The following is a 9,781-nucleotide window of genomic DNA, read 5'->3' on the forward strand; positions in this document are numbered from 1 at the left end:
AAACAATAGTTTACTCCAATTAAGAGCCATTCTATAAGATGACATTTCAGTACTTGAAAAACGGACAGCGACTCCTAAATAGCACTTAAAGCACAGCTACATGCAACTGTGTTTATTGCATTGTTACGAAACGCACGTGAAACAATAACGGACGATTACAAAATTACTCTTAGAAAACGCTCTTAAGCTCTAAAGTCAGGAAACCCGGCCCAGGACTGTACAATTAATCAAAATAAACTATAAATTGTGATATGGGGTAATGCAGTTATCAAATCCCAAAAGGCTGCATTTTAAGTTAGAAGAGCAGACGTTATAATTGGCTGTTAAATAAAATAAAAAAAGGCAGTTGAACAAGTTATTTTGAGTTCATAACATAAATTTAAAAGGTTCACCTAGTTTTGTGTTCATGTAATTTCCAACATTGTTTGGCAGACAATGTTAACAGATTTCACCAGATGTATACAACAAAGTGTTTATAAACCTGATATGAACTAAACACAGAAATTTAGAGGTCACTGTTCAGTTTTCCACCAAAATAAAAGCCTGATGGCCTAACATTTGAAAGTAAATAAATTAAGACATAATAATTACAATAATTAATCTATCATTCAATCCTTCAAAATTGAAATCCTTCTTCAAGCCGCTTGTTCAAAAACATTTTATGACTCATCCCTGAACCAAGCAGAAGTATATTTGGATGATGTACTTTGGGATGTCTGTCCTGCAGGAAAGTCCATTGATCTGTGTCTCTAGGAAACTTTTAATGTCTTGGAAATCTTCTTATAGTCTTATACTTTCTAAAGTAATACAGTTATTTATTCTCTAAAGCTTTTGCTAGATCTCTGTTGACTTTGCCATTTTTGCTACAATCTCTGAGGGGTTGAGTAATTTTTATTAACTGTAGGTTATAATTGTGGAAAATTAAAATTGCATTTGTTGTAGTTTCAGTTCACCAATATATAACTTTACCCAACTTTACTGTGAAAAGAGTCCATTCAGGCCAAAAATCCTGTAGTGCATCTTTTTATTTTCTTCATTCTAGAACATGTACTTGTGTGACAATCTGTGTTATAATGAAGAATAACATCTTTTCTAATAGACTTTCAGACTGCAGTATCAGTGAAGAAGGTTATAAAGCTCTGTCTTCAGCTCTGAGATCAAACCCTTCACACCTGATAGAGCTGGATCTCACAGGAAATGATCCTGGAGAATCAGGAGTGAAGCTGCTCAGTGATTTACTACAGGATCCAAACTGTCAACTCAACACACTGAGGTGAGACGCAATGAAATAATGTTAAATAAGTTATACACATGTAAATTACTTATATTATGTATAAATTTTATTATATTTCACTAATTAAGTATACAATTTGTTGCATGAAAAATGTTCAAAATGGTCAAACATGAAAGATCAGATGCTGCAGCTGCTGTAGTTTTGATGATAAATGTCAGCACAGTTTAGTTGTGTTAAAAGTTACAGCTTAATCAGACGTTTTGGGTCACTAGATGTGCTGGATGAGCTTCGATAGTTAACATTTATGATTGTGTTATTGTGGACATTTCTCATGAAAAACGTATTCAGTGTGATTTATTAACCTGATTGTTTAAAAGTTACTGAATGCACTGTACATTAATGTCCATCAAGCTCAGATTCACAACAATGTCGATCACTGATCTAGAATAGAGAACTGGATTGATCATGACGTCATGAAAGTGAAGCCACTGCGCTGCCATATTAGTTATCCCTAGTGTGTGTGTAAACGTTCTATTGAATTAATAGGAAATTGTATGATTTTAACGAGAAAACATCAGATAAGTCAGCCTTTTTAAATTACATTAGCGAACATCATGAACATTTTTGGGTCAGTGGTTTGCATGTGACTCAATGGTGCTCTCTGCTGGTAGGGAATAGTAAGATGAGGATCGAACACTTCTGTTGACTTCACTGCCTTTTGCCAGTTTAGAATGTGATGAGTGATCCAGTCATATATAGATCAGTGCTGTACATCTACTACAGCAGATATATCACAGGCCACAAACATGTGATGTGTGTCAGGAGAGGATCGGTGATAATTGTACATACGCACACATGCACAAATGTCTGAACCTGCAGTTCCTCTCATAATGAGCAGAATTACTGTTGCATCAACACAGACATCAGTTAACTAAAACTATCCAGAGATGGTCTGAACCCAGATCATGTTCCTGTTAGTGGATCAGCAATCCAGTTTTTGGTGAATTCTGCTACATAATAATAGGAAAAGCCGGCATCAAAAGATCAATTAAAAATTTCTCTCTGAATGCTTAGCTGTCACAATCTAGTTATCTCTTTGCTAACTTTCCTCATCTCCTGCTTAAAAGCCAGAAAGATCTTCAGATGCTTGAGAATCATGATCTAGTGAGCTTTTGCCCCTGAGTTTCTTTTAAATTTACTTGTATCTTGCACATTGAATTGATTCCAGCTTCATCTTCTCTTCTGCAGGTTTTTGGGTCCTGCTGCAGATGAAGGCTGTCAGTATGTGACTGGAATTGTGGGTAAAAACCCGTTACTCCTGAGAGAGCTGAATCTGAGTGGACGTAAACTAGGAGACACAGGAGTGAATCAGATCTCTGCTCTACTGCAGGATAAACACTGTACACTCAACACACTGATGTATGTTTTTTTCATTGTTACAAGGACACTTTCAACCCTCAAAGACCGATATAGCCGCCCGCGGCTAAAAATAACTGTTGTTTTTTAATGTTTAATAACTTTTGACCCACTAATCCAATCTGAATGCTTTTAAAGTGATGTAAAGAACTGATTCTCCACATTTGGAGATGTCCTATTTATCTCATTTGGATATTCAGAGGCGCCGTAGTGCACGTGATCACGTCATCACATTTTGACAACATTGATTTGTCAGAAGAAACCAATGCTTTCGTTCCTCTGAGCCAAACAGAAATGATTGTTGATGCGTAGTCCCACCCCAAGCCAAGATTGGTTCAAACTGTACCATATTCAACCAATAAGTAGTCATTTGAACAACTACTAAACATATTGCTTTTGAAATATGAACGAACACAAAGTGAAAGTGAAGTCTGTCACGAGTGCATGGATACAAACGCCAACTAACACATTTGCATGAAAAAACTCTCTGAAAAAGCAGAAAAACACACGACAGAGAACTTTGACATTAAACAAATCAAAACTAAGGATGAAACAGTGGTACATATCTGATAAAGCACTGGAATTTATGTCTTAGGTCGCTAGGCGATGTTCCAGTAAAATCTAATTTCACTCACTCATTTTGTGTAGTTTGTGAATCATTTGCACTGTATTGTTGAAGACAATTTGTGTAATTGTTTTACTAAAGCCTATGCTATGCTTCTTGCTGCTGGGTGCTTTTTATGTGTCGTCGTCATCATCACCAGTATTTGTCATCTGTCAGCTGAGACATACTGGTAAATACTCAGATTAAAACTGAAGTGTTTTCTCTTTATGCAGTCTGAAGAACAACTGTATCACAGAAGGAGGTTGTCATGTTCTGGCTGCAGCTCTAAATTCAAACCCTTCAAATCTGACAGAGCTGGATCTGAGTGAGAATAAACTAGGAAACCCAGGAATGAAGATCATCTTGACTCTGTTTGAAAATGTACAGTGTAGACTGGAAAAGCTGAAGTAAGTATTTTAAGTGTATCACAGTAATTACACACTCAAGTGACCCACCTGTTTCATAGATTTGAAAATACTCATTATGGATTGAGATATATTTGGAAATAAAAACTAAATAAATGCTGTTTTACAAGTTATGGAGAATTGTTCTATGTGGTAACACTTATAACTGAACGTTATTATACGTTATTATAAATCATTTATAAATTATTAGTTAATGATGAACTAATCATTTACAAAACATGACTACACATTCATAATTTATTAATAAGTGATAAGTTAACATTATAGTAATGTTTTATTAATTCTAAGTCACTTATAAGTAACTAGTTAATGATGAATGAATCATTTACAAAACATGACTATACGTTCATAAATTAATAAGTGGTATGCTAATGATTTACAAATGTGTTGTAAGTTATCTTAAAAAATGATAAAATCATCAAATTCATGTTTTGATCAATTCAGCAAAGGCATGAGTAAAGTATTAGATAAAGTTTAATACACTTTTGAGTGATTCTGAGAATCATGATGAAATTCTTATTGGATCTAAACATTTGTTAAAATTTTGTGCAGAATCTTTTATTGTTTAAAATCAGCAATAAATGCTGTCTGTAAGTGTTTAGAAGCTTCTGTCACGTCTCTACTACGGTCTTGGCCCATTCCTCGCCTGATAAAGCTTCCAGATCAACGATAATCTTTGGTTTTCACATTGCCACAGCTTTTTTCAAATTCAACCAGATATTTTCAATGATAATTAAATCTGGAGACTGAACAGGCCACTTAAAAACATTTGCAGCAGACATAACGCTGAACCATGGGTCCAAGAAGTTCCAGTTTGGTCACATTACTCGATAAAACATTCTTCCAGAGCTCCACAGGTCTACACAAGTGAATTTTAGCAAGTTCAAGTTGGCCTTTTGTTCTTCTTGATCTGCATATAGCCTTAGACTTTCTAAAGTAATATTATTATTTATTCTCTGTAGCTTTTCTATAGCTTTTGTGAGATCTCTGTTGACTTTGCCATTTTTGCTAAAATCTCTGAGGGTTGAGTAATTTTGATTGACTGTAGGTTATAATTGTGGAAAATTAAAACTGCTAAAATTTTAAATTGCATTTGTTGTAGTTTCAGTTCACTAATATATAACTTTACCCAGCTTTACTGTCAAAAGAGTCCATTCAGGCCCAAATTCCTGTAGTGCATCTTTTTTATTTTCTTCATTCTAGAACATGTACTTGTGTGACAATCTGTGTTATAATGAAGAATAACATCTTTTCTAATAGACTTTCAGACTGCAGTATCAGTGAAGAAGGTTATAAAGCTCTGTCTTCAGCTCTGAGATCAAACCCTTCACACCTGATAGAGCTGGATCTCACAGGAAATGATCCTGGAGAATCAGGAGTGAAGCTGCTCAGTGATTTACTACAGGATCCAAACTGTCAACTCAACACACTGAGGTGAGACCTGATGAAATAATGCTATATAAGTTATACACATGAATTATTTATATTATATATAAATATTAGTGTATTATTTCTCTAAATTATTAAGGTATACAATTTATTGCATCAAAAATGTTCAGAATGATCAAACATGAAAGATGAGATGCTGCAGCTTCTGTTGTTTTGATGATAAATGTCAGCACAGTTTAGTTGTGTTAAAAGTTACAGGTTAATCAGACATTTTGGTTTACTAGATGTGCTGGTGTTCAGTATTTCAGTGCCTCGATAGTTAACTTATGATTGTGAAAAATATTCAGTGTGAGGAGTTATCCTGACTGTTTAAAAGTTACTGAATGCACTGTACATTAATCTCCATCAAGCTCAGATTCACAACACTGTAGATCACTGATCTAGAATAGAGAACTGGATTACTAATGACGTCATGAAAGTGAAGCCACCATATTGGTAATCCCTAGTGTGTGTAAATGTTCTATTGAATTAATAGGAAATTGTATGATTTTAATGAGACATCACATAAGTCACCGTTTTTAAATCTGAAGTATCCCTGTACATACTTACAATGCAAACACTCAAGGGAATTTCCTCTACTTATTAAAAAGCTACGTTCATTACAGTAGAGAACATCATGAACATGATAAACATCAGACGGACACGACCTCATCATATAACAAATGACAAAGTGCTCATTCTGAAATCGGAAAAAGAGTTATGCTTCGTAAACACATCTTTATTCACATTGAACAGTTATTCATTGTTTATATAATTCTGTTATAGTGTTTTTATTCGTACAGTAGCTGCTAACTGCAAATGTTTCAACAATGATTTTGTTAACAGCATTCATTTTGAAGCAGGTAAGGATTTAAATGGTGGTTAAATTATTATTCATTTAGCATACAACATTTTACATGGAAACAATAGCTAATGCTAGTAAACCTATTTGCGCGATTTTGGAGAGTCTGAAATAGAGGTCTTCACGGGTCCAAAGGTTTGTGCCAGAATCCGAAAGAGATCCGTAATGTACTACACTGAACCGACCCGGACCAGTCTATTATTTCAAAAGCTGGACCTGAACCCACCTGGAAGACAAAGCCCCGACTGGACCCGATTGTAACATATTCCACCTTAAATTGCTATTGCAAGCCAATAAACCTGTTGCGAAAAATATAACTTTTTGTCTTACCTAATTTAAGGAGCCATAATCTCTCTTCTTTGCTTCGAGTCTGAATCTGACCACTAAAACTTTGATTAAACAGTTCATTTATATTATTATAAAAAAGGGAGAAAATGTAAAGCGCAGTTTGGCTGTCTAACATCAGAGAGAGAGAGAGAGAGAGAGAGAGAGAGAGAGAGAGAGAGATTGCTTTTTTTTTTTTGGCTCACACTTTTCTTTTCCTAATTTTACAAGTGGCAAGTTACAAAAAAACAAGCAGTGTCTGATCACAGCCGGGTGTTCCCCGAGTCTGATGATCGCACGGGCATTACACACAATGTTAAACAGACCCGGGACCCGAGGTAATAGACTCGGACCCGACCTGGAGCCGGCTGATCATTTAAAATATAGACCCGAATCCGTTCGGGTCGACGGGTCTCGGGTACACTGTGAAGACCTCTAGTCTGAAATAGATGTTGCTCAATCAGGACATTAAAATTATACACACCATAATTTATTCAGAGAATAACTGAATACAGACAGTACATACATGAAATTAAGCTATAATATATATAAAATATAAATTAAGCTTTTCATTTTAGTAAAGAACAATATTTACAGAAGCTATTGTATTATTCATTGTATATTCAAATCAATTTCTGATACTAATAGGTTCATATTTAATAATTCCTGAATAATTACGTAAATAAAGAAATGGGCTATATTTTGTGTTGGATCAAGTTACCTGAGTCATCAGTGCTGAGCACTGATTTTAGGTCAGTGGTTTGCATGTGACTCAATGGTGCTCTCTGCTGGTAGGGAATAGTAAGACGGCTGATCAAACACTTCTGTGGCTTCACTGCCTTTTGGCAGTTTAGAATGTGATGAGTGATCCAGTCATATATAGATCAGTGCTTTAGATCTACTACAGTAGATATATTACAGGCCACAAACATGTGATGTGTGTCAGGAGAGGATCAGTGATACACACACACACACACACACACACACACACACACACACACACACACACACCTGTCTGACCCCTGCAGAATTACATCAGATAAATAAAACTATCCAGAGATGGTCTGAACCCATGGCACCTAATAACAAAAGAGATGTAACAAAAAAACTCTTGGCCACTAGGGGCAGCCATAATTAGTACATGCCATTACTTAAAGCAAATAAAACTTCATGCACATTTAACACAGTGTTTGGTGAATTCTGCTTGATAATAATAGGAAGAGCCGGCATCAAAAGATCAACTTAATATATCTCTATGAATGTTTAGCTGTCACAAGCTAGTTATCTCTTTGCTAACTTTCCTCATCTCCTGCTTAAAAGCCAGAAAGATCTTCAGATGCTTGAGAATAATGATCTAGTGATCTTTTGCCCCTGAGTTTATTTTAAATTTACTTTTATCTTGCACATTGAATTGATTCCAGCTTCATCTTCTCTTCTGCAGGTTTTTGGGTCCTGCTGCAGATGAAGGCTGTCAGTATGTGACTGGAATTGTGGGTAAAAACCCGTTACTCCTGAGAGAGCTGAATCTGAGGGGACGTGAACTAGGAGACACAGGAGTGAATCAGATCTCTGCTCTACTGCAGGATAAACACTGTACACTCAATACACTGCAGTGAGTATCTTACATCATTTCACATGTTACATGACTAGTAATGTTACAGTCGTCTGTTTTAATTCTCATTTGAGTCCGACTCCACGTTATAAAGCTTAGAAGAGCCAGGGCATTTTTAATATAACTCTGATTATATTTGTCTGAAAGAAGAAATTCATATACATCTAGGATGTCTTGAGGGTGAGTAAATCATGGAGTAATTTTCATTTTTGTGTGAACTATCCCTTTAAGTGCACAGGGGTTGGAGAAAATAATGTGAACACATTAGAAATATCCAGTATTTTATTAATGTGTTTACCATCGTTTGCCTTTAATACAGCTTAGAATAGATTCATACAACTTTTGAATAGACTTTCAATTAAATTCTGTCTCTAACTTCTGCTGTGACTGCTGAATGTGTTCATGTTTACTGACTACAAACTGAGGATTGAAGACTAATTAAAAAAAATTATATGTGTGTATGTGTATGCATGTTTCTATATTTAAATGTAATTTCATAAAGGCAGTCTGGTTTCCACTGTTACTTCTGGGTCTTCCTCTGGGACAACGGCCAGGGTTTTTTGGCCGACTGGGTCTCTGAGTTTAGGTTAGAGGAGGTTATGAATGAAGCTGGAGTTTCTCTGCGTCTGGAGAGCATCAGTGCCGAGGATCATTTCATAAAGTTAAAGACATTAATAATAACAGCTCAGAAGTCACTTTCAGACAGCAGCGAGTGTTTGAAATAACTTCTGTTTGAGATCTGATGTGGATTATGATCACCTAACAAGGCAGAAATATTTATAAGAGATAAAGACTATACACACTAGCCATTAACATTACCATAGTAAACATGGTAAGACCGCTTGAAGAAATCAGAGTCAGCTTCTCATTCAGACGATCACAATAGTGTATTATTTAGTGTAGTGTATAGTAACATGTTTTATCGGTCCTAACTCATCTACGCTCCATGTAAATCTTTAACAAAGCATGCAAACAAACGTCTGCTTTTATCATGTTTATTTTGTGATCGCGCTGGTTCCAGTGACTTATCTATTATTAGTTTTCTGATAACTTCTTTGTTGGTGAAATGGAGTTGTGTGACGTTGTTCCAGAGAGGCGTGTAAAGGGTGTTTTAATGAAGCGCTGAGGAGTTTCTGACCCGACGGTGGAAACACAGAGTGATTCTGGGCTCAGTGCTACAGGTCTGAATTATTATGAGACACTGACACGTCATCAAAGTATTAGTCCTTTACCACGTCACAAACTCATCAACACTGATTTTAGTAGATTTTAAACCTGGAAGACAAAAATATTGCACAAATCTCAAAATGAACTAGAATTGTTCAACAATTAAAATGAATGAATGCTAACATTGTCTTCTATGATGTGCAACACAAACACCTCTGATACAATCTCAGAAAAAGTAGTCTGGGGTTTCATGACCCTTTAAAAACTAACTTCTCATTACCATCACTGACTGTTACCTTGTTTATATATGTCAGAGGTCGCACGCCTCTGGAGCAACTAGGGGTTAAGTGTCTTGCTCAGGGACACATTGGTGTCTCACAGTGGATTCAAACCCGGGTCTCTCACACCAAAGGCATATCCACTGCGCCTTCACCATATGTATTTGTAGATTTTTATATGTTCATATATTTTTGTATAGTTCATCTGTCTATATTCTTTACTAAACATGTTTGTGTAAGAGAGACTTGTAAAGTAAGTTGTTGTGTGATCGAACTTTTGAAAGTTCTGTGTTTATTGATGCTTCATATCATCTCTCTGTCATCAAACACCAGATTAATGAATGTGTAACACAACTGAACAGAACCGGTCCAGACTGGGCTTTATTCTGTGCAGGCATTGCTTCTTCAGTCTGACCTGTTTCAGAGAAATA

General features: G+C 35.8%; 1 protein-coding gene across 1 annotated transcript in view; it reads left to right on the plus strand.

Annotated features, from left to right (window-relative positions):
- The first annotated feature begins 1,062 nt into the window (after window positions 1–1,062).
- LOC132159294 (NACHT, LRR and PYD domains-containing protein 3-like) overlaps window positions 1,063–9,781 on the plus strand; it is a 39,693-nt gene continuing 30,974 nt past the window's right edge. The window contains exons 1-2 of the mRNA XM_059568819.1: window positions 1,063–1,273; window positions 2,483–2,653. Coding sequence (XP_059424802.1) covers window positions 1,074–1,273; window positions 2,483–2,653 — 371 coding nt within the window. The 5' untranslated portion in view covers window positions 1,063–1,073. The remainder of the gene's footprint in view (window positions 1,274–2,482; window positions 2,654–9,781) is intronic.

The sequence above is a fragment of the Carassius carassius genome, chromosome 16 (genome assembly GCF_963082965.1).
Source record: "Carassius carassius chromosome 16, fCarCar2.1, whole genome shotgun sequence".
Lineage (NCBI taxonomy): Eukaryota > Metazoa > Chordata > Actinopteri > Cypriniformes > Cyprinidae > Carassius > Carassius carassius.